This window comes from Giraffa tippelskirchi, chromosome 10 (genome assembly GCF_054371585.1).
Source record: "Giraffa tippelskirchi isolate mGirTip1 chromosome 10, T2T-mGirTip1v1.2.pri, whole genome shotgun sequence".
Lineage (NCBI taxonomy): Eukaryota > Metazoa > Chordata > Mammalia > Artiodactyla > Giraffidae > Giraffa > Giraffa tippelskirchi.
In genome coordinates, this window is record NC_137284.1 from 161,614,674 (window position 1) to 161,639,118 (window position 24,445).

At 52.2% G+C, this 24,445-nt stretch overlaps 1 protein-coding gene and 1 long non-coding RNA gene across 8 annotated transcripts in view; both read left to right on the forward strand.

Moving 5' to 3' along the window:
* The window catches only part of DYNC2I1 (dynein 2 intermediate chain 1), a 50,250-nt gene extending 40,740 nt beyond the window's left edge, over positions 1–9,510 (forward strand). For all 7 annotated transcript variants that reach the window (XM_081535579.1, XM_081535578.1, XM_081535576.1 and 4 more), the window contains 5 exons: positions 1,561–1,621; positions 2,968–3,067; positions 3,226–3,357; positions 7,237–7,460; positions 8,952–9,510. In XM_081535579.1, coding sequence (XP_081391705.1) covers positions 1,561–1,621; positions 2,968–3,067; positions 3,226–3,357; positions 7,237–7,460; positions 8,952–9,126 — 692 coding nt within the window. In that variant the 3' untranslated portion in view covers positions 9,127–9,510. The remainder of the gene's footprint in view (positions 1–1,560; positions 1,622–2,967; positions 3,068–3,225; positions 3,358–7,236; positions 7,461–8,951) is intronic.
* Positions 9,511–13,392: 3,882 nt separating this feature from the next.
* Positions 13,393–22,377, forward strand: LOC145524068 (uncharacterized). Its single transcript, XR_014067117.1, has 3 exons — positions 13,393–16,015; positions 16,406–16,483; positions 19,879–22,377. It is a non-coding gene; the product is annotated as an uncharacterized LOC145524068 (long non-coding RNA).
* Positions 22,378–24,445: the final 2,068 nt, after the last annotated feature.

A 24,445-nucleotide genomic window follows, 5' to 3' on the forward strand; every position in this document is an offset into this window, starting at 1 on the left:
GACAAACCAGTATGTTTTACTCATGCAAATGTTCTCCTAAGCTGTGTTTTTTTTTTTTTAATAAATTTATTTATTTTAGTTGGGGGCTAATTACTTTACAATATTGTAGTGGTTTTTGCCATACATTGACATGAATCAGCCATGGGTTTACATGTGTTCCCTATCCTGAACCCCCCTCCCACCTCCCTCCCCATCCCATCCCTCTGGGTCATCCCATCGCCCCAGCCCTGAGCATTTGTCTCATGCATCAAACCTGGAATGGTGTTCTGTTTCACATATGATAATATACGTGTTTCAAAGCTATTGTCTCAGGACGTCCCACCCTCACCTTCTCCCTCAGAGTCCATAAGACTGTTCTATGCATCTGTGTCTCTTATTCTGTCTCGCATATAGGGTTATCGTTACCATCTTTCAAATTCCATATATATGCATTAGTATACTGTATGGTTGTTTTTCTTTCTGGCTTACTTCATTCTGTATAATGGGCTCCAGTTTCATCCATCTCAGTAGAACCGATTCAAATGTATTTTTTTTAATGGCTGAGTAATATTCCATTGTGTATATGTACCACAGCTTCCTTATCCATTCGTCTGCTGATGGACATCTAGGTTGCTTCCATGTCCTGGCTATTAACGTGTACCCCAGTGTTCATCGCAGCACTGTTTATAATAGCTAAGCTGTGTTTTAAGGAGACTGTGTCTTTGCTTGGAAACCTGCCTTTCTTCAAGATTCATGTCACTGGTTTTATGTCCCGGGACTAGTCACCTGGCGCCAGTGTTATCTCAAAATGCATGTTGTGGGTGAGGGGCCTGGTGCCACTCTGAGTTTTGAGACATCTCCTTTCTCTACGTAGCAGCCTGCTGATAGGAATATAACATACTGCTCAAGGCCAGCAGGGGGCACTCTTTCTGCCCCCTTCTGATGTCTGTGTCAGAAGCTGTCTCTATCTCTTTTATACTTTAATACATCTTTATCACACGGAACTCTGAGAGATCAAGCCTCATCTCTGGCTCTGGATTGAATTCCTCTCCTCCGGAGGCCAAGAATCCTGGCATCTTTCATGGCTCAGCAACAGCCTTTCGCTCCCAAGGGGCCTTTTTTCCACCTCTCGTGCAGTCCGCTCTGTTTCCTGGGCTGCGAGCGGGGCTGTGCGAGCGGGGGTGCCTGGGGGGGACATCGGGGTGGGATGGGGCTGGAGGGACGTCCCCGCCAGCACAGGTAACCCAGGCCAGTGGGAGGAAATTTCCAGAGGAGGGTTTCTGTGGGCAGTTGGAGGATTGTTGAATATTGACTTTTTGCTTTTAGAAGTATATTTCCCTTTTAAAATCAAATCTAAAAATGGAAAGGGTTTTTGATTACAGCAGCTCTCTTCCCTCCAGGCCCTCAACTGCTAGCTCCTAGTTCATCCGCGCCACGTGCAGACGGCAGGCCAGTCATCACCGCCTTGCATTTGGTGTTCCCAGCGCAGGCCTTAAACAGTGAAAAGGAATTCCAGAATGCTTGGGTTTTGGTGTAACTTGTACTAAGAGTTGCCTTTATTCCTGGTTACTCTCTTTGTAGGTTTAATACCTGGAGGACGGATAAAACTGGTGCACAGCGCTGCAATCCAGCTGAGTGACAGGTGGGTCTGGGCCCCGTAAAGCCCTGTTTCCCATAGGCGGAAACAGCCTTGGGTAATAAGTCATGGCCAGACTGGAGCTGGAGAATCCTGGCTTCCCACACTGTGTTTTTGCTAAGTAGTTTATTTGCTAACTGGTTTGCTATTAATGAGTCAGTGTAACAAATGCAATTGACGGGTGTTAGAGCTAACATTTTTTTTGAGATTAAAATATTTTCTATCTTATGAATTGGTACTATTTGACTGTTTTTCATCCAGTTTTAATACAACCCTGAAGTTAAATAGATGAAATTCAGAAACTAGAAACATTGACATGAAAGTTTTATTCAGAAATTAGTTTTCTGTTTTCACTCAGATAACTTACTGTGATGTAAAACTCTTACTAGCTATATGAGTATTGTATATATGTATCTATCTCATGTTAAGTTGTTTCCCGAAGCTGTCTCTTCCTGTCACTCACCGCAGCTGGGCTGGCTCCCAGCCTGCGACTGACCTGGAGAGCCCTGATATTCGCCTCCCTGCTCTCCATCATTGGAGCACCTCCGGGTTGCGTTAATGAGTCCGTACGTGCTTTGTGGTTGTACGTTACCTGCCGTTTCTTTCGGTATAAGTATAACAAGGAGTCTGTTACGTTTGCAAAAACCCACCTAATAAACTGCAGACTCCCCCATGGGCCATCCCAGCCCCTCGTGGAGTTTCCGTGAGACTGTTCTCGTCTCCGTTACGGCCTTGTCACTTTGTGCCTTGCATTGCATTGATCTTCACCTGCTTTAAAGGAAGTATCACCTGGAGCTGATGTTGGATCTCCCCCGCAGAACGCCTAGCAGTGCCCAGCCCTTATCCGGGGGCAGCCAACATCCACCCAGACCTCGTCCACACGCTGGCCACACGGAGCATGCTGTTAGCTGCTGTGTGGTGCCTCTTCCCTTAGGGGCTCCTGAGTGCAGGCCACTGTGGCCCACGGGGTTGGCTTCTGGCAGGAGGGGGACAGGGAGCTGCCTGGCCCCGGAGCTCAGCACCCACCTTGCCAGCCTCAGCCCCCTTCCTGGGTCCCTGAATGTGGGCGTCCCTGGGATGGGGGGATCCCTGGGGCCACAAGGCCTCCACTGAGAGGGTCCTGCTGGCCCGTGCCCTGTCCCTGTGCTGTGGCACACGTGACGTGCTGGAGGGGATGCGTGGAGTGTGGGTGAGCGAACGAGTGGGTGACGGGATGGGGGAAGGGACTGTCTGGAGCCTAGAAAATGGAGCTGGAGATGCGTCCAGCGGCAGACGGCAGGCGGTGGTGTTGTCACATCTGCCCTGACAGTTTCAAGACTGCCCATCCATTCATCTTTGCTGTTTTTTTCCAGCCTTTCTTACAAAGGTTATGAATCCTGGGGGTCCGTGCAGACACTAAATGTTAAATTTCTGCCTTCGGACCCTAATCACTTTGTTGTCGGCACAGACGTGGTGAGTAACCAGCTAGACCTCTTTCTGTAACTACAGTGGCTTAATAAGTATCTTCATTGGAGCTTAGCTTCCTGTTTGCTCTGATCAGAATGTTGTTTAAATAGTTCCGAGAATACGAGCCTCACCCCGCCTGGTTCCCACCCCCTACTCCCCCGCAGGGCCTCGTCAGCCACGGCAGCAGACAGGACATCAGAGTGTCTCCCAGGCTGTTCCTGCCCCAGCAGCAGGGCTCCAGGCCTGTGAAAGTGACCGTGATTGACTTCTCACCATTTGAGGAGCCCGTATTCCTGGTAAGGACGCCTCTTTGTAAGCACTGACGCCTTGGCAGTGTCTGCTGTAATCTCCAGCACTTGGGTCTGTATGCGTTGGCTCCGGGCGTCCTGAAGTCCCGTCTGCGTGGTCAGTACAGTGCGTCCCACTGCGCTGTTGTGCGGATCTTCTTTGCACTCGTTATTCTAACCTAGTGTAAGTCTGTAGAGGAGTCACAAGGCGGGCACAGAGCATGCCCCGCCCCGCCCCGAGGGCGCTGGCCCGCGTGCAGCAGGGGCGCCCCACCCCAGGGTCTGCGTGCTCATCTCCTGTGGCCACAGGTCAGTCTGTCAGTCCTGCTCTCTGCAGGTCTGACTGCAGCCCCGTGACTGTCCTAACAGTGGCCTTTGTGAGCGGGATCGTGGCCCACGTCGGGAGTCCTGTCCACTTACTGTGTCCTGTCCTCACTGCCTTCACCTGGGAACAACCTCAGCACCTCACAGAGGGCCTGGGCACCTGATGCCCTGAGTTGAGTCTGGGGGTGTCTCCTCGTGTTTAGAGGCAGGCCTTGTCCTGACCATCGGCTCCTCTTTCCTGGTCTGATCAGCCAGGGCCGGGCGGGGGGACCTGTGGACTGAGCTCCTGATGCTCCCAGGGCAGTTCTGTCCCAGGGAGGTTCTGTCCCCAGGGCGGATTTGTCCCAGGGAGGTTCTGTCCCCAGGGAGGTTCTGTCCCAGGGAGGTTCTGTCCCCAGGGCGGATCTGTCCCAGGGAGGTTCTGTCCCCAGGGCGGATCTGTCCCAGGGAGGTTCTGTCCCCAGTGCAGTTCTGTCCCCAGGGAGATTCTGTCCCCAGGGAGGTTCTGTCCCCAGGGAGGTTCTGTCCCCAGGGAGGTTCTGTCCCCAAGGCGGTTCTGTCCCAGGGAGGTTCTGTCCCCAGGGAGGTTCTGTCCCAGGGCGGTTCTGTCCCGGGGAGGTTCTGTCCCGGGGAGGTTCTGTCCCAGGGAGGTTCTGTCCCCAGGGAGGTTCTGTCCCCAGGGGTAGATCTGTCTCAGTGGCGGATCTATCCCCAGGGCGGTTCTGTCCCCAGGGCGGTTCTGTCCCCAGGGAGGTTCTGTCCCCAGGGAGGTTCTGTCCCCAGGGTGGATCTGTCCTCAGGGTGGTTCTGTCCCCAGGGAGGTTCTGTCCCAGGGAGGTTCTGTCCCCAGGGGTAGATCTGTCTCAGGGGCGGATCTGTCCCCAGGGAGGTTCTGTCCCAGGGCGGTTCTGTCCCAGGGCGGTTCTGTCCCAGGGCGGTTCTGTCCCCAGGGGCAGTTCTGTCCCAGGGAGGTTCTGTCCCCAGGGAGGTTCTGTCCTCAGGGAGGTTCTGTCCCCAGGGCGGTTCTTTCCCAGGGCGGTTCTGTTCCCAGGGCGGTTCTTTCCCAGGGGCGGTTCTGTCCCCAGGGCGGTTCTGTCCCAGGGCGGTTCTGTCCCAGGGAGGTTCTGTCCCCAGGGAGGTTCTGTCCCAGGGCGGTTCTGTCCCGGGGAGGTTCTGTCCCGGGGAGGTTCTGTCCTGGGGAGGTTCTGTCCCCAGGGAGGTTCTGTCCCCAGGGGTAGATCTGTCTCAGTGGCGGATCTATCCCCAGGGCGGTTCTGTCCCCAGGGCGGTTCTGTCCCCAGGGAGGTTCTGTCCCCAGGGTGGATCTGTCCTCAGGGTGGTTCTGTCCCCAGGGAGGTTCTGTCCCAGGGAGGTTCTGTCCCCAGGGAGGTTCTGTCCCAGGGCGGTTCTGTCCCGGGGAGGTTCTGTCCCGGGGAGGTTCTGTCCCAGGGAGGTTCTGTCCCCAGGGAGGTTCTGTCCCCAGGGGTAGATCTGTCTCAGTGGCGGATCTATCCCCAGGGCGGTTCTGTCCCCAGGGCGGTTCTGTCCCCAGGGAGGTTCTGTCCCCAGGGAGGTTCTGTCCCCAGGGTGGATCTGTCCTCAGGGTGGTTCTGTCCCCAGGGAGGTTCTGTCCCAGGGAGGTTCTGTCCCCAGGGGTAGATCTGTCTCAGGGGCGGATCTGTCCCCAGGGCGGTTCTGTCCCAGGGCGGTTCTGTCCCCAGGGGCGGTTCTGTCCCAGGGAGGTTCTGTCCCCAGGGAGGTTCTGTCCTCAGGGAGGTTCTGTCCCCAGGGCGGTTCTTTCCCAGGGAGGTTCTGTCCCAGGGCGGTTCTGTCCCCAGGGCGGTTCTGTCCCAGGGCGGTTCTGTCCCCAGGGCGGTTCTTTCCCAGGGGCGGTTCTGTCCCCAGGGCGGTTCTGTCCCAGGGCGGTTCTTTCCCAGGGAGGTTCTGTCCCCAGGGCGGTTCTTTCCCAGGGGCGGTTCTGTCCCAGGGAGGTTCTGTCCCCAGGGCGGATCTGTCCCAGGGAGGTTCTGTCCCCAGGGAGGTTCTGTCCCCAGGGCGGATCTGTCCCAGGGAGGTTCTGTCCCCAGTGCAGTTCTGTTCCCAGGGAGATTCTGTCCCCAGGGCGGTTCTGTCCCAGGGCGGTTCTTTCCCAGGGGCGGTTCTGTCCCCAGGGTGGTTCTGCCCCAGGGCGGTTCTGTCCTCAGGGCGGTTCTGTCCCAGGGAGGTTCTGTCCCAGGGCGGTTCTTTCCCAGGGCGGTTCTTTCCCAGGGCGGTTCTTTCCCAGGGGCGGTTCTGTTCCCAGGGAGGTTCTGTTCCCAGGGGTAGATCTGTCTCAGGGGCGGTTCTGTTCCCAGGGCGGATCTGTCCCCAGGGGCGGTTCTTTCCCAGGGGTGGTTCTGTTCCCAGGGCGGTTCTGTCCCCAGGGCGGTTCTGTCCCAGGGCGGTTCTGTCCCCAGGGGCGGTTCTGTCCCCAGGGAGGTTCTGCCCCAGGGCGGTTCTGTTCTCAGGGCGGTTCTGTCCCAGGGCGGTTCTGTCCCAGGGCGGTTCTGTCCCAGGGCGGTTCTGTCGCCCTGTTGTTTACTCCATGTGAGCCACCCTGGTCAGAAGACTTCCTTTCCTCCTTGTGTATTTTCTTTCTTAACGTGGGCACAAGGCTTTTCAGTGTCCTCAGTGGGTTCAGAGTCACTGCCTCTGTTTACTCTGCTCAGATGGTCCCCCTGGGGCAGGAGCCCCTGGAGATGGTTCTGACCTGGATCTGTGAGCCCCTCTTGCTTTCTGGTACAGGAACCCTTGGGATCAGCCATTCCTCCGAGGAGTCTTGGCTCCTGTTAGAAGAAAGACTCCTAGATACCAGGCCTGGGCAGTCAGAGTGCTCATTGTACAGGAGAGACGTCAGGGTGTCCTCTTACCCCACGCCCCAGTCCCAGGCTGGCCTAGGGGCCTCCCCGTCCTCCCAATAGTGGGAACCCGGCTCCTGTTATCTGTAATAAGTCTGTTTCCTCCATTTTGGGATTCACAGAACCTTTCGTGATTGCTGTCTCTTGCCTTTGCTTTTTTGGAAAGATTAAATATGTGAATAATTAAATATATTGAGTAAAAAGGAATTAATTTTAGGAGGGTAAAAATTTATCCTTGTACTAGACCAGCTAAGTTTTGTTTTATGGGAAATTCAATTGGAAAAGAATATAAAACCATATTATTGGTACAAATGTATGTGTTTTTTTTTTAAGTCAATCTTTCCAATCTTAATGTCCTATGTTTGAGTCAATGATATTCAGCTTTGTTAAAAAGTAAACACCTATTTATATATTCACTGAATTCGCTGATTATTAGCCCTCTTTGGAGGGGAGGAGGTACAGAGTGTGTCAGGATCTCCAAATACCCACCTTTGTAACTTGCGAGAACAAGATGGAACGTTATGATTTTATGTTTGGGAAACAAAAGAATAAACAAATGCTTTTGCTGTGTAAGTGTGAAAGCTAACGTTCCGAGAATTTTCGTTGGCTGCTGAGTTTGAGTGAAAAAGAGAAAAGGACCGTGACACGCTTTCCCCGCCTCCCCCAGGCCGGCTGCTCTGACGGCAGCATCAGGCTGCACCGGCTGACGGCCCAGCGCCCGCTCCTGCAGTGGGACCACAGCACCCACGGCCACGCCATCACCAGCCTGCAGTGGGCCCTGACGAGGCCGGCCATGTTTCTGGTGCAGGACGACACGTCCTGCGTGTACGTGTGGGACCTCCTGGAGAGCGACCTGGGGCCTGTGGCCAGGCAGCCCATCTGTCCAGACAGGTGAGTCTGGGAAAGCCCAGGGTGGGATGGCACAGGTGACTTTCTGCAGATGCATCACTGATGGTCTTTCTAGCTTGATTTATGTATAAGGCCTCCGTACTTTATAGTTACTTATACTTAAATTTAAGTATTTTTATATTTAAGTTCTGAAAAAGCCACTTTAAAATGGGCTTATTTCATAATAGCCCAAAGTAGTCTCAGGATTAAAGAATTATTATCTGTTGTTTTTCATTTATATTGTGGTATCATTGGTGTAAAACATGCTAATTTCAAGTGTACAACATAATGATTTGATATTTGCATATTTTGTCAAAGGATTACATCTGTCACCTCACATAGTTTCAGAATTTTTTTCTCGTGATGAGAACTTTCAATGTTTACTCTCTTAGCAGCTTTCAGATTTGCAATGGTGTTATTAACTACAGTTCTCGTGTGTACACTACATCCCATGACTTGCTGTTTTATGACTAGAAGCGTGCGCGCCTTCACCCGTTTGGCCCACCCCACCCCTTCCTTTGGCCACCATTCTGTCCTCTGTCTGTGAGCTGAGCTTGCTTCAGATGGGGAGGCTTACAAGTGAGTGAGATCACACAGCATCTGTCCTCTGACTTACTTCACTTTGAGTGGTGCCCTGCATCACGTCCTGCTGCTGTGAGCAGTGCTGCCGTGGCCATGGGGTGTCCCACACCCGACACTTAGGTCGTTTCCAGGTCCTGCTGTTGAGCGGTGCTGCCGTGGCCATGGGGTGTCCCACACCCGACACTTAGGTCGTTTCCATCCCATTCCACGGGGTGCAGATATCCCTTTGAGACACTGACTTCATTTTCTTTGGGTAAATACCCAGGAGTGGGATTGCTGGACCTATGTTAGTTTTATCTTTAAATCCTGAGAAACCTCCACACTGGTTTTCATTGTGTCTTCACCTGTTTACATTCCCATCTACAGGGTCCGAGGGCTCCCTTTTCTCTCTGTTCTCACCAACATTTGTTATTTCATATCTTTTTGATGATGGCCATTCTGATGGTGATATCTCAGCGTTGTGAGCTGATATCTCAGTGTGGTTTTGATTTGCATTTCCCTGTTGATTAGTGATGTTGAACATCTTTTCACATGTCTGTTTGCCATCTGTGTGTCTTTTAGAAAAATGACTCTTCAGGTCTTCTGCCCGTTTTGTAATTGGATTTGTTTTTTTTTTTTTCTGTTTAGTTGTAGGAGTCTTTATATATTTTAGATATTAACCCTTTAACAGACATAGGATTGGCAAATGTCTTCTCCATCTCTAGGTGGCCCTTCCTGTTTGCTTCTGGCTTCTTCTGCCTTCTTAGTCATCCCACCTGTTTGCTTTTAGATTCAGTTCCAGAAAACCATCCCCAGACTGATGTCAGGGAGCTGCCCACTGTGTTTTCAGTGTTTCTCTTCTTCCTGCTACGCCCGGGGCAGGTGGGTAATACGGTGACTCAGGGTCACACAGCGTGTGCTTCTCGATTTCAGGTTGGTGGCCATGACCGTCATGGGGGACGCAGAGAAAACCCGCGGCGGCTTCCTGGCCCTGGTGCTGGCCAGAGCCTCTGGCAGCATGGACATCCAGTACCTGCGGCGGGAGTGGGCGACCCCGGCCAGCAACGAGCTGCAGAGGCTGCGGCTGCTGCTGCAGGAAGCCCCGTAGGTGGTGGGACCCCGAGATGAAGTCATGTGGTGGCTCCAAGCTTACATTGGATGCATGCACATTTGTATAGATAGAAGGCATGTGTCTGTACAGAATTCATTTTTCAAGACTGTCACTTCAATACGCCATAAATAAATCACTATTTTTGAATGGAAACAGCAAACCTTTTAGTGTATACTAAATTCCAGAGGCAACAGAGAGCCGTGGGGGACACTCTCTTCCAAGGATATTTCTACTCATTTTCGAAACAGCATTGAAATATTGTAAAATTTATTGTTAGATTTTTAAACACTCCAAATGAAAATGTATTTTAATGAAGTTTTCTTAGTCTTATATAAAATGACATATTGACTGGTTTAAATTAAAGACCTGACTCCAGTGAAATGACCTCCCACTGTGTTTTCTTAGGACTTTCTTGTGCTTCTTCTACTGGAAATGTTGGAACATCTACTGATGCACGTTTGCTTTATGCTTTAGTGTTAACAGTTAGCTTTGTGTAAGGATGATGTGACTACAAAAGTTCTCTTAACTGTACAGTTATCATAGCAATTTAGGGGCAGGAGAACCCTGGGCTGACGGCCTCTGCCCACACGCGGTATCACTGTCGTGGTGACAGGTGAGCGGTCAGCAGGGGGAGGGGCTCGCTCTTCTCTGTGGGCCACAAGCAGCTGCTGCTTTGTGCCAGCGACAGGAGGGTTAAGCCCAGACCTGGGAGCCAGCCGAGAACACAGGCTCCCAGGGCCCCCGCCTATGTTCTCTGAGTTTCTCGTAAATCCCTCAGCTGCCTGTGGTCCTCTGAGAGCCTGTGCCCTGCTGTACCTGCTGCCGTGGCCCTTGCTGTGCGTAGCTCAGAGCCGCTTCCTCTCTGAGGCCTCCCCTGGTCCTGTCCCTAGAAGTCTCCTGCTGTTGTTCAGTCGCTCAGTGGTCTCCACCTCTTTGTAACCCCATGGGCTGCAGCACGCCAGGCCTCCCTGTCCATCACCAACTCCCGGAGCTTACTCAAACTCAGGTCCATGGAGTCGGTGATGCCCTCCAACCATCCCATCCTCTGTTGCCTGCTTCTCCTGCCCTCAGACTTTCCCAGCATCCAGATCTTTTCCAGTGAGTTGGCTCTTCTCATCAGGTGCCACGGTATTGGAGCATCAGCCTCCGTTGCCCTCTGCCTGCTCCATAAGTGTCAGCCTCGGGGTCTCTGCCCACTTGTGGAAGAGCTCCAGGGAGCGGGAGCGTGCTTGCCCCACTGGTGGTCAGAGCCCCAACATCTGACTCAGCCCGGCTCCATGAGGGTTTCCTGGAGGAGCGGCTGAAGGAACCTCTTGCAGAGAGAACTTCATCAGCATCACTGCTTCAGTGCGAAAACTTCACTTTGAAAGTGTTCAGCCCTCCATTCATCTTTTTTTCCTGAATGGACTAAAGTACCTGAATGTAATTTGGCTTCTATATCTAGCTGTTTGTAATCTTGTGTTGCTTTTTTTACATTTAACAGAGATTTGAGGTGGAAAAGGCAGTGGCACCCCACTCCAGTACTCTTGCCTGGAAAATGCCATGGGTGGAGGAGCCTGGTAGGCTGCAGTCCCTGGGGTCGCTTAGAGTCGGACATGACTGAGTGACTTCACTTTCACTTTTCACTTTCCTGCGTTGGAGAAGGAAATGGCAACCCACTCCAGTGTTCTTGCCTGGAGAATCCCAGGGACGGGGGAGCCTGGTGGGCTGCCGTCTAGGGGGTCGCATAGTGTCGGACACGACTGAAGTGACTTAGCAGCAGCAGCAGCAGCAGCAGAGATTTGAGGAAAAGCAATTAAGACAGGAAACAGTAAACAAGACTGGTCCAGGGTCTGGTCTGTGGGTTTGGGCTCTATCCTCTGGACAGCCGCCTGCGCCCGCGAGGGTTTTGCTCCTTCCATGTGATCGGTCCAGGGAAACAGCATGTTGTGTGGTGTGGTGTCAATACCCAGGAACTGACAGGTCTGAAACAGACCTAGCAAAGCAGAGCGGAGATCTGCTCCAAGCCCTGCCTCTGCCCCGCACCCTACGCCCAACATCTGTTTGTGGAACCGCCCCTTGCACCGCCCTGAGCCCCGGAGTGGCTCTACCCTTTGGTCAGCAGCCGCCTCCCAGGAAGGCCGGGTCCTCAGGGCTATGTGAGCAGCGCTGAGCTGAAGCTCTAAATCTGTCAGGATTCTGTGATTTGTGTACAGTGGTTAGAAGAGAAGAATTCTCTTAAATATGGTGGTATCATATAGTTGTTGCAGGGAGGAAGCCAATTCTGACTTCATGTTGCAAACTGTTTCTTTGAGTTGTTTTTATTATTACAATCATACTCAATGGCTTGCCTGCAGGACCCTGCCCCTCCGCTTGACTGTAAACTAAAGTGCCTTGTTCAGCTCAAGGAGAGATAGTTCGTCCCTGCCTGCCTATGAATAGAAGAGGTTAGCAGACCCCTTCCGAAGGCTAGACATTCCCTTGGAGATGTTTTGCAAGACTAAAGACCCTTTGGCCACCTGATGCAAATAACTGACTCATTTGAAAAGACCCTGATGCTGGGAAAGATTGAAGGCGGGAAGAGAAGGGGATGACAGAGGATGAGATGGTTAGATGGCATCACCGACTCGATGGACATGAGTTTGAGTAAATTCCAGGAGTTGGTGATGGACAGGGAGGCCTGCTGTGCTGCAGGTCACAAAGAGTTGGACATGACTGAGCGAGTGAACTGAACTGAAAGACCCTTTTACTTTACTTCCCCACTGCATCTCCCTCTCTATTCTGCCTTTTGACTTTAGTTCCTCATTGCTCCTTTCTCTCTGATCTATAAATGAACCTGGCATCCAGACCCCAGTAAGATGGTTATTTTGAGGCGCTAGCCTGCCATCCTCTTGGTCTACCAGCTCCCCGACTAAAGCCTCTTCCTTGCCTCAACACCTCGTCTCGGATTCATTGGCCTGTCATTCAGCGAACAGAGTGAGCTTGGACTCAACACGATACAATATTACTGGTTCTTGCTCATAGTTTTACTTGGATGAAGATATACCCTATCACATATCAAGGACTCACCAAGAGCTGGAGATAAATATCCAGTTTCTCAACAAATAAATCATCTCACACTGTGTTCTGTGGTTAAAAAAATAAAGATTTACAAATTAAATAAGTAAATAAGAAAAAGGTAATTGTATTTGGGCCATCCGGGGGCAAATATCTTCAATATTACTGGATTTCTTTCCTGTGTCTTTTTTTTCTCATTTTTTAAGCAACTTTATTGAGATACAATTCACATACAGTACAGTTCGCCCATTTACAGGGTGCGGTCAGTGGCTTTGGTGTTAAAACTGCAGGCTGGAACTTGCCTGGTGGTCCAGTGCTAAAAAGCCCCCGTCCAGTGCAGGGGAGGAGGGTGCCGTCCCCACCTGAGGACTGAGAGTGCAGACGCCGCAGAGCCACTGAGGCCGCCCCCCACTGCAGCGGAGGGTCCCTGTGCTGCAGACGCCACAGAGCCGCCGCGGCTGCCCCCACTGCAGCGGAGGGTCCCTGTGCTGCAGACGCCACAGAGCAGCTGAGGCTGCCCTCCACCGCAGTGAGGGTCCCTGTGCTGCAGACGCCACAGAGCCGCTGAGGCTGCCCTCCACCGCAGTGAGGGTCCCCTGCAGATGCCACAGAGCCGCTGAGGCCGCCCCCCACCGCAGTGAAGGTCCCCTGCAGATGCCACAGAGCCGCTGAGGCCGCCCCCCACCGCAGTGAGGGTCCCCTGCAGATGCCACAGAGCTGCTGAGGCCACCCCCCACCGCAGTGAGGGTCCCCTGCAGACGCCACAGAGCCGCCGTGGCTGCCCTCCACAGCAGTGAGGGTCCCCTGTGCCGCAGACCCAGCACAGTGTAGTGAACCCAGCTTAGGATGTTTCAGTATCTGCAGAAAGAAATCTCGTGCCTAGTTATCCAATAGTGGTCTCTCCCCGTGGTCCCCAGTCCCACCAGCCCAGGATGGACACTGATCTACGTCATGTCTCTCTAGATTTGTCCATTCTGGATATTTCATACAAATGGAATTGCATATAATAAGTGGCCTTTTGTGACTGGATTCTTTCACTTACATAATGATGTTCACAAGATTTTCCATGTATCAGTACTCCATTTCTTTTTATTCAATTGTATGGATCCACCACATTTTATTTCTTCATCATCTGGACATTCAAATTGTTACCAGTTTGGGGCTACTGTGCTACTAGGAGTATTTGTGTACTAGTTTTGTGTGGATGCCTGTTTTCATTCTACTTGGGCACACGCCTCAGAGTAGAATCCTTGCCAGCGCTCGCCTTTGATGCTCTGATTATACCCGTGTGTGCATTGGCGTCTCCCTGTGGCTTTGATTTGCATTTCCCTAAAGACCGGTGATGTTGAGCCTATTCTTATGTGCTTATCAGCCATTCATACATATTGGCCCTTTAAAAGTTTATTCAGATTGTTTTACCATTTTTAAATTGGGCAATTTATCTTTGAAATTGTCGACTAGTGTTTTTCATATATTTTTAGATATGTCTCTTATCAAATATATGATTTACAAATATTTCTTCTAATTTTGTTGCTTGTCTTTTCACTTACTTGATGGTTTACTTTGTAACACAATTTTCTAATCTTGATGATGTCTAGGGTTTTTTTTTCTTTTGTTGCTTGTGCTTTTGGTGTTATGTGTAAGAGGCTTTGCCTAACAAGAAATTGCAAAGACTTACTGTATGCTTTTTAAGCATATTCTAGTTTTAGCTCTTAAATTTAGTTCTTTGATCCATTCTGGGTTAATTTTTGTACATAGTGTGAAGTAGATATGGGCCCAGTATCATTCTTTTGCATGTGGCTATACCATTGTCTTTTAAATGAGATATTTATATGCAGTCAGGATGACAGTGCCGCCCCTTGCTCCTTTTCCTTGTTGTCCTTTAAGACATGCTTGGTCTGTCCATGGAGGTCAGCCTCCTCAGCAGCACCAAGCCTGGCCACTCTTTCCTGCAAGGCCCGGAGCGAGTGCCTGCCTTCTTCCCATGCTCTGGGCTGCACCCTGCTCTCTGCAAGAACTAAGAACCAGGTTACTAGCTCTGTGTTGCTGCACCAAGGGCTCCATCCTGGTGAGACATTCTACTCCAAGGGCTCCATTCTAGTGGGACATTCTCCCCCAAGGGCTCCATTCTACTGGGACATTCTATCCAAGGGCTCCATTATAGTGGAACATTCTACACAAGGGCTCCATCCTGGTGAGACATTCTACTCCAAGGGCTCCATTCTACTGGGACATTCTATCCAAGGGCTCCATTATAGTGGAACATTCTACCCAAGGGCTCCATCCTGGTGAGACATTCTACTCCAAGGGCTCCATTCTACTGGGACATTCTATCCAAGGGCTCCATTCTAGTGGAACATTCTACCCCAAGGGCTCCATTCTAGTGAGACATTCTATCCAAGGGCTCCATTCTAATGGGACATTCTGCACCAAGGGCTCCATTCTGGTGAGACATTCTATCCAAGGGCTCCATTCTAGTGGGACATTCTGCACCAAGGGCTCCATTCTGGCGGACACTGAGTTCTTCTTGGTTGGTGCTTTGGGGTGATTTTAGGAGGTAGCTATGAGGATGCAAAGTAAGATTTGAAGATGTTTCCAAAGGTCTGGGTTTTAAATGAGTCACAAAGGGTATATTGAAATTGCACTTCTCTTATTTTCATAAGAGATAGAGCATCAGATAATCTAGGGGCAGCGTTAATACTTAGTGAAGCATAATTATTCTTAAATAAAATCAAGAATATGACCTGTCCCATAATGCTCAACCCTATCATTTATAAAAGAAACTCCCGGCCCATTCTCTGCACTATCTGCCCTTTGAGCTGTTTTCCAGAAGCTCTGGTGGGTTGCACAAATCTGTTTGCCCTGATCCAGCCTGTGCTTTGCAGGCCAGTTGGCCTTTGCTAAGATTTCAGTCTGCAGCCAAGAAACAGAGCCGCTAACAACTGGCTAATCCATCCAGATGCAGGGCAACGTTCCCTTAGTTCTCACATGAGTGTCTGCGCCATCTGTACTGGTAGGGCATGCCCTACAATCCACTTACGTTCAGGAGTGTGCTGTGCCCTCGGGGAAGCCAGAAGTGTGCCTGCTGCAGGTCAGCGACAGCCTGTCCCTGTGGAGGGAGGCAAGGCCCTGCCTGGGACCTTCAGCCCGGCCAGCCTCAGGCGTTCAGCATCAGGGGAAGCACGCGTCCCAGTTGCTTCCTTAGCCTTTGTGCGCAGAGCAGACAAGGAGGTGGGAAGGGGAATGGTGGGGCTGAGAAGACCTGGGTGCTGTGTTTCTCTGCCGTTTGGCCCATCGGCTCACAGTCAGTGGTATACCCACTAACTTTTTATTTTAATGCATCAGACTGAGGAGGTTTTGAAACTATTTGAAGTCATAATTAGGGACTGAAACTGAAGTTATGGTTTCCCTGTGTGTGATACGACAGAGGCAGGGAGCTATAGGCCGCTAGGTCATGGGGCTGGGCTGGGAGTGTGAGCATGTGTCTACTTGATTTCCTCTGGTGTTGGTTCCGAGATACGCCTGGATTCCAGAAACATCACCGCACAGCAAGCGCTGCGGCTCGGGGGCACGTGTGAGCCTGTCCTCTCCTCTGAGAACTCAGTGGCATCACCTCACCGCTTGCCGGAGACCCAGACACGGCCATTCTTTCCTGCTCACCGGGGCCCCAGAACCCCTGGTCCAGAGTCCTGCTCCTGCCTCCAGTGGCTGCTGGCTTCCGGGGAGCGAGGCCAGGGCACCTGCTCAGAGCACTGTGTTGCTCAGACGCAGCCGCGTGGCTTGTCTGCTCCCATCAGCTCCTTGGCCTAACCCATCCAGAAAGCGCGGGATAATCTGGGGTGGGTGGCACGTACGTATCCAAATCCCACCCCCCCAAAACCTGTACAGTAACCACTTGCAGCCCCACAGGTCCCCTTGCCTCTTGTGAAAACGTTTACCCATAAAATTTGTAAACATACGAACATTTACCCATAAAATATGTAAGCATACAAATATTTACCCATAAAATGTGTAAGCATACAAACGTTTACACATAAAGTGTGTAAAGTGTGGCAGCTCTTGCCACACTGAGGACCACTCCCGCTCCCTCTGGGCTGGTCCTGGTCATCAGAGCCTTTCCTGCTGAGTCCTGTGGGCCTGGCCTTCAGCGACTGTCCCCTTTATGAAATCCGAGACCCTGAACCCAGTGCGGAGGGGCGGAGCTGCCTTCTGACTCAAAGCCTGTGTTTGCAACTTTTAGATGACTCACAAGACCAGCATCCTGTGGGTCCAGGACAAGCTGAGTGCTGTGTGAGATTTGAGGGAGACTTGCTGAAAGGTGAGCTCAACCCTTTCCCCAGAGGGAAGTCCAACCAGGCTCCTCCACGCAGGACCACAGGCCACCCTGGGCAGAGGCCGGAGGCCTCCGCGGGAGGGGCCAGTCCTGCCAGGCTGAGCGCCAGGCCTCTCCTAGTATGAGCATGGCGCCCTGGGTCTCACAAGGGGCCTCTCACTGGACCTTCATAAGGATGGTGCCTCTTTCCTCCCTGTAACCTAAAGGAGGTACTCTGGCAAGCTCACCCACAGCTGTGTCCCCCAGAGGATTCACGCACAGTGGCTCGGGCTCCGACTAGGACCTGTCTGTCCCCTGGGGTGGCCGCGGTTCCCCCCCGAGACCCAGCTCTGGGCCGGCCGAGGTGGCCTGTGCGCGTCCCTCCATCACCCAGGTCTGGCAGCCGCCCCAGCTCCGTGTCAGTAGCCCAGAGATTGAGCACGACTCGCCCAGAGGCCTTAGATTCGGGGCACTTTTCACAAACACCCTGAAGAGGGCGGCAGAGGAAAAGCAAAAGTTCGAGGAGGGCGCCTCCAGGAAAGGATCGAACTTGACCAGCAGGCTCCTTCCCCAAACCCCGTTCACCAGCCCCGCAGGCGCAGGCGGAAACTCTGTTTTTAGGTTGCCTCAATGTGTGTGCAAAGCAGCCCCGAACTGACTGCAGGGTCCTTAGCGTCGAATCTGTGACGACCTCACCCTCCCGCCCAGCGCTGTTGAGGGTGGGAAGGGGGCACGGGGGGGGGGGTGAAAACGCCGCCCTCCGCGCCGACGGTGGGAGTAGGGGTCAAGGGCGCCTCCGCTGCCTCTTTCCGGTTAGGCAGCACGCCTCTCCCGCTGTTCTGCAGCAGCGTGTGTGGGAGCGCGTTCTCTCTCCCCTGCAGGGTTCATAGAGGCGCCGGTCTCTGACCCGTGGGCTCTTAGGGGGCCACCCGGGGAATGCCCAAAAGTCTGGGTGAAAGAGTTTCTCAGGAAGAGTGACCTCTGAGGTCACTTGGCTCTGTTAACGACTGTTTATCAGAAGCCGGTCTTCCTCACTTTCCTTCTTAGTGTTACCGGACAACCTCCTCATCACAGGCTCATCACAGACTCCATTTCTGCGTCTTCTGAAAGGGCCTTCTACCTTGTCTGCCTATTCTAAGTAATTGGATGACCGGAGTTTTCTTTATCTATCAATATTAGAACCTCTTTTCTCCCAAATTAATTGTGCATTTATTTAAATGCAAATAATCTGGGATTTATGAGCGGATGTTATTCCAAACCTCCTTTACACTTGTTGTTTGGGATGTCAAATCCGTTTCTTCAACAGGTGATTATTTTACTTTCCATCCAACCCCTCCTATTATGTAAAGGGGTTCCCGTGAGGCTCCGGTGGGGTGTGGGTGGAGCAGTTGCCTGCAGAGACCAGGATTTGGGAGGAAGAGCTTGGGGGGGTGGGGGGAGAGGAGGGTTTATTGGAGCCGACTTGCCCCAAGCTTGTCCCTCCGTGGCCTGTTGATCCCCGAAGCCACCTTTCCTCCTGATTTCAGCCACTGACCCTTCGCTGCTTTCCACGGGCCCCTCTTTGTCCCCCAGGGGAGGCGTCTCCCAGGTCCACTCACCACAGGAGGGGCGGGCACAGAGCCTTTCCTCACGCTCTCAAACCCTAGAAGTTTTGCTCATTTGTTCGAGTTTTAGAAACAACCCCAAACACAGAAGGAATGAAGGAGAGACGGGAAGCCGAGGGAGTCGGTTCCCAGAGGCCCCCGAGGGGCTCCTCAGGCGTCTTCTCCGAGGTCAGCTGCTGGTCGGGCCCGGAGTTGTCCCTCTGTGATGGAGCGTCTCACATGACTCCCTACAGAACCTCGCACAGTGGCCCCTGCCTGTGTTTCCTTCTCTCTGACACCAGTGGACACACAAACCGCTCCTGTCGCCTTCCTAAAGAGAAGCAGGCCTGGAGTAGTTAGGGGCACGGTTGCTTCGGCCTGTTTTCTGTCTTGCTCCAGCACTCGGATGTTGCAGGAAGGATGGATTTAGATGGTGTTTAGACCAGGGGCTCCTGGCCTGGTTGTGCGCCTTCCGCTTGGCACAGAGGCTGCGATGACGCCCCTGCATGGAGGGCCAGCAGGTTTAATGAATTTATTCACCTTCCACGTGGGGTGTTTAGCACAGTTCCCGCCACAGGGTAAGAGCTGAATACATGTGAGCCTTGTTCTGAGTCAGTTCTTGACAGACAGCTGCGTGCATGGGTGAGTGACAGGTGAGTAACTCAGGTAAGGGACGGCCGAATTCAGTGACTTACTGTGAAAAAGTGGAAGAGGGGATCCACTGGTGTGTCCTGACTCAGGGTCGTGCATGAGAGATCTGCTTATTAGACAAAAGGAATCCAGAGTTTGGGTGTTGTCACAGCAACAGAATAGCAAACAGTGACCCAGAAACGGGGGAAAGTCTAAGATAAAGATACCCTTTAAAGATGTCCTCCGCTGGCTTCCTGGGCAGGGGGAGCGTCTGTTGGAGAGGGTCCTTGTTCATTCCTTTGGGCAGACCCTCACCATCTTTAGCAAGTTTCGTTAAACATCCTTTTTTTTCACCACTTGTTTTAAATAATTTTTATGCCTTCTTTCGCTCTCTGTCTCTTTCTGGGGCTCCAGCTGCATATCTGTAAACCATGTGATATTGTCCATAGGTCATTTGGGTTTTCTTCATTTTTTAATAAATCTTTTTTATTGACTTGTTTTCAAATTCACAAATATTTTATTTTGATGTGTTTAATCGAATGTTGATCCCAATCAATGACTTTTTTTTTACTTTAAATACTATATTTTTCATGTCTAGAATATCTTTCTAGAAAAGTTTCTAAATCTCTTCTGAAATTTCCTGCTCCTTGTGTATATCCTTTACCTGCAGACTCTTTAGCACGTGTTTCATAGTTATTTTAAAGCCCCTTTACTGGTTAGGCTCTGACTCATTGGTGGGTCTCCTCCTATTGACTGACCTTTAGCTGTGAGTCAGTGTTCCTGTTTCTGCTTCTGTCCCTGGCCTTGTGAGGAGCACTTTCTGGAGCTGGCTTCCCTCAACTCCCTTGGAAGTTCTGGGCTGTGTGCTGGAGGGTCTTGAGCTCGTGGAGGCTGGCTTCACTGCCTGTGAGGACGGATCTATTTCAGTTTCCCCTTGGCTCTTGGCTGTGGTCATGTTTCTGCCAGGACCTCAGTGGAGAGTCAGCCCGCAGCCTTGAGCTTGGAGAGACTCAGACACCACACTCCAGGGTCCAGGGCGGAGGCCTCCCACTCAGCTCTTTCATCTCCAGGATCCCTCCTCCCCTGCCCTTGGACTCCCCCAGGGGAGTTCAGTGAAATTCAGGGGTCGCCAAGCGGCTGAGGAGCTAGACTCAGGTCTGGGGGCTCCCCAATCTGCTCTCCCTCCAGGCCCTTGACCTGCAGCGGCCCCAGACGTCCTTAAGATGTGATGCCTGTCATCCTGGCTCTCACAGCACGCCTAGGCCTCCATCATTTGACGGTTCGGAGCCCTGAGCGCACCTCCGCCAGGCGGCCTGGCAGACGCACGAGGGAGCACGGTCTGTGACCAGCCGTCTCCACAGGCTGCCCGCGTTGGTGGCTGAGAGGAGGGCCCTGGAGTGGGCAAGGGAACCCCCCACTGGGCCCACAGTGCAGACTCTGGAGTCCGAGCAAATAAAGAGGACTGTTCACACCACTGACTTTTGGGGGATGTGCCTGGTGGCAGCGGGTAGCCGATGTGCCTGGAGAGAGAACAGAGGTCAGCAGACCCTAATATGCTCATCAGAGCATCATAACATTTTTAGAGTCACAACGTCTCCTGGACATGTGACAGTGAAAGTCGCTCAGTCGTGTCCGACTCTTTGCGACCCCAGGGACTGTACAGTCCATGGAATTCTCCAGGCCAGAACACTGGAGTGGGTAGCCTTTCTCTTCTCCAGGGGATCTTCCCAACCCAGGGATCGAACCCAGGTGTCCCGCATTGCGGGCGGATTCTTTACCAGCTGAGCCACCATGGATCTGAGCAAACTCTGGGAGGTGGTGAAGGACACGGAGGCCTGGGCTGCTGAAGGCTACAGGTGCTAAAGAACCAGACGCAACTTGGCGACTGAACAACACAACAACAACACAGCCTAACGCCGAGCCTTTGGGGCTCAGTGTACTTAGCGGGGCTTGTTTCTCCTCTCTTACTTCCTCAGTACACAGACTAGTCGAATACAGTGTGTTTGGAAAAACTGGGCTGAAAACAAAGCTTGTTGACTGCGGACTTCCTGAGAGTTACTGTGGAGGGTGAGCCTCCAGCAGGGAGTCAAGGAATATACAAGGAAGCAACACGTAGCTGTATGTACACCGGCACGTGGGACACAAGTGTGAAGGGTCCGCTAATAAGAAGGGAAAATTCCTTGAGCCACAGGACCCCGCCCCACCCCCCATCACTGCCACCTCCTGTCACCTCTGACAGCTCAGAGATGCAGCGTTTGGGGACTCAGTTCAGGGAGCTGGGGTCTACACATTTCTCAAGGGCGACCAGTCAGTTACACTGGTTTCTTCACTTGCCTGGCCAGAAACATCAGCGTTTACTCTGAAGACAATAGTGTGGGGGAAGGCGGGAAGTGAAATGGGATTTGAAAGAGGAAGTCTGTGCCTCTTTAGGGGCCAAGACAACCACCACAAATCTTTAAGAGAAAATGTTCATGTTGCTGATTTTGTTGTTACTATTTGAATTATGCTTCTTTCTATTAAGAATAATAGGAACCCCTGTATTAAAAATGGCTCCAAATGTTTACGTCAGCTCTGGCCCCTCCTGGCTCTGAGATGAAGCTTCCTGTTAGCTGGTATAAACATAAACTCTCTTCATGGGGGGCAGTCACTCTAATAGCTGATCTAAAATTAGCTGCTAGAAGAGAAATCCCAAATTAAAGGCATTTATATCCCAGGTTAACAACAAATGTTAAAAAGTGATGTCCCCAGTTTATTTTTCCATGGCCCAGAAATGATCATCCTAATTTGCACAGTAGTGTTTTGTAAGGATAGTGGCGTCTTCTGATTATGGGAAATCAAGTATTTTTGGATTTCAGAATATTAACATTGGAAGGGAACATTGCACAAAAGCCCCAACTGACTTTTTTGGCGAGAAACCTACGATTTGATTATATAACCAGACTTCTTTTTGAAGGTGATTTCTTGATGATTGTAACTTATTTTAAAAATGGTTTACCGCTTTCTGTTATAAAAGTGATTCATGCTCATAAATACGGGAGGGTTAGGGTGGCAGAGCGAAGAAAAGAGGCCTCGGGAGACGGGCCTGAAGGCATTGGGTTCACTGCCTGGCGTGGTGTCTGGCTGCGTCCAGCACAGCTACTCTCGCGGTCTCAGGTCGGCCGCCCTGTGTGGCTGAGAAGGTTAACAGGCTCGGAAGGGAGGCCAGAGGTCCCCAAGAGGCAGGAGGAAGTAAATTCCAAGTGGCAGACTCTTTTTTTCCTTCCCTGCACAAAATTAAAGGAGCCGGTTTGAATCCTGTGCTGTCATGACGACACCTGGTTCCACCCGAACTTCATCCCAAGCCTTGAGCTCACCAACACGCTTTCCTTTGGAGATACTTTCTTAAGCCGTGTCAATGAAGCTGTGCATTTGCTTGGAAACCTGCCTCTCAATACTCATGTCAGGTGTTTTCCGGCCGGAGACGGCTCCCCACTGCCGTTGTCTCTCTAAATGCCTGTTGCGGGAGAGGGGCCGGGTGCCACTCCCTCAGTCTTGAGGTGTTTCTTTTTCTGATTAGGAGCTTTGCTAACAGGTATAAAACACCTTGCTAAAAACTAGCAAGGGGGCACTCTTTCTGGGCCCTTCTGATGTCTCTGTCAGAAGCTCTCTCTATCTCTTTTGCACTTTAATAAAACTCTGCTATGCAAACCTCCTGGTCATCAAGCCTCCTCTCTGGCCCTGGATCGAATTCCTCTCCCCTGGAGGCCACGAATCCCAGCGTAGTTCGCACAGCTGCAACCTTTTATGACCACACATACTGACTTGTCTTCACATGACGGCGGAGCTCCGTCCGCCTCTCCCTGCAGGGCAGCTCTGAACGTCAGCAGCTCTACAAACAGCTCTGCACGCTGCGGGCCGAAGGCCTGTGTCCCCCAGATTCACCTGCTGAAACCAAACCTTGGGGGATGTGTCCGGAGGTGGGCCTCCGGGAGGTGATGGGGTCGGGAGGGTGGAGCCCCCACGGTGCGGTAGGTGCTCCTCCGTGAAGGCTCAGAGAGCCCCTGCCCCTGGGCCCCAGCTGCTCCGTGAGGTCGCGTCTGTGAGCCAGGAAGAGCTCCCACCGGACACGGAGCCTGCCGGCCCTTCCAGCCTCCAGCCTCGCTGTGATCTCTCCCCGGCGTCCCGAGCAGACGCAGGTGGGTCCCGTGGTGGCTTGGAAATCCCCGGCAGGTGGTCATTTCCGTCAGCCCTGGGACATCATTTTGTTCACATTTCAGGGCGCCGGTGGCTGCTCTCTCCTGAGCTCTGAACTGCGGTCTCATCCCTGAAGCAGCCTGTACCGTGTCACCGTGCGGAAGTCTGCATCCCCGGGGCCCGTCAGAGTCACAGGGCTGAGTCAGCTGTGGGGAAGGCGCATGGCAGCGGGGCAGGCTTGTTGGAAACGGCGTTTCTCTAAGGCCCTCCCCTGAGACAGTGGCTACCACCTTCAGCGCTGTCCCTGGCATTTGGCTTGTTAAATGTGAGCGCGTCACTTTCCTTAGTGGGTCGGCTCCCGGCAGGACGGCTGGAGGTGGGAGCAGAGGGTCCCCCAAACACACACTCCCCTGACCTAGCCACACCCTGGGCTGCCCCTGGGGAGCTGGAGGGACCGGGCACATGGGTGTGGTTGGCACCCGTGTGCTTTCCCAGGCTGTCTGCAAGTCACTGGAAGTTTAGAGAAGTTCTTTGTAAAGTATGGTAGAGATGGTAGGGTAAGGGAATTAGAGAAAGCGAGCTTTGGAGAAAGAACGAGGCCGGCACTTTACAGGAACAGATCACCTGTAATGAGGCGAGAAGGGGCAGCAGTCAGATTAGTGAGCTGCTGCACGAACCCTGGAAAAGAGTAAGCATATACAGGCATGTATGTGGAAAGCTACTGTCTTAAGGGGTCTGTTCTTCTCCAACGTTGCTCAGGGTAGTTTTCTCTTAAACGGCTGGGGCAAGGAATTCCAGAGATGGCCAGAGGCTGGGACCAGCTGGGAGCTGGGTGTAATCAACCTTAATGTCCATTCTTTCCTTTGGGTGAGGGAATTCTTTGTTTTCTATAGAATGGTGGAGAAGACCTGGAGGGGAGTTTTAACTCCAGGCTATTTTGAGCCATGTAACTTTCCTTCAGAGACTGTGTTTTCCAATCCCCAGCCTAGAATCTTTTTGCAAATATGGTGGATGCTGTGGGCTCTTGACAGGTGCTGGTGGAAGGAAAGTGGAAGGGTCCGACATGGAAGTGAGTCAGAGCCTGGAGGCTTGACGTGCAGGCCTGGGGGGCTGGGTCCCGGGGCTCCAGGGCTGACCCGGGACTGAGAGGGGTGGCTGGGGCTCTGCCTGCTGGGGAGGCTGAGTCTGGTGCGTGGTGTCCCCACAGCACCCTGCCCTGACCGCAGGGTGGGAGGGAGGCGTGGGGACTCAGCATCAACACCGGATTCTCTCAGCAAGAAAAGCACCATTTATTATATAACCAGGCTTCTCTACGGAGCTGACTTTTTTTTCTTTCATTCGAGCAGTACCGCTGTGAACTTAAGTGCGTCCCTTTGATTGTCCACCTCCTTTGTCTTCAAACTGGAGCAGCATCTGAGTCTTTCATGCCATTGTTCTGGCAGGTGAGGCTCAGATTTGTTTCGTCCAGCCCCAGCAAGGGTGGCACCCGTCTGGCCTTTTGTTTGGAATCACGCTCTTGGATTTATTAGGTTCCAGTTGACATCTTTAAATTGTAAAGTCTGCTCAGCTGGGAGCGTTCTAC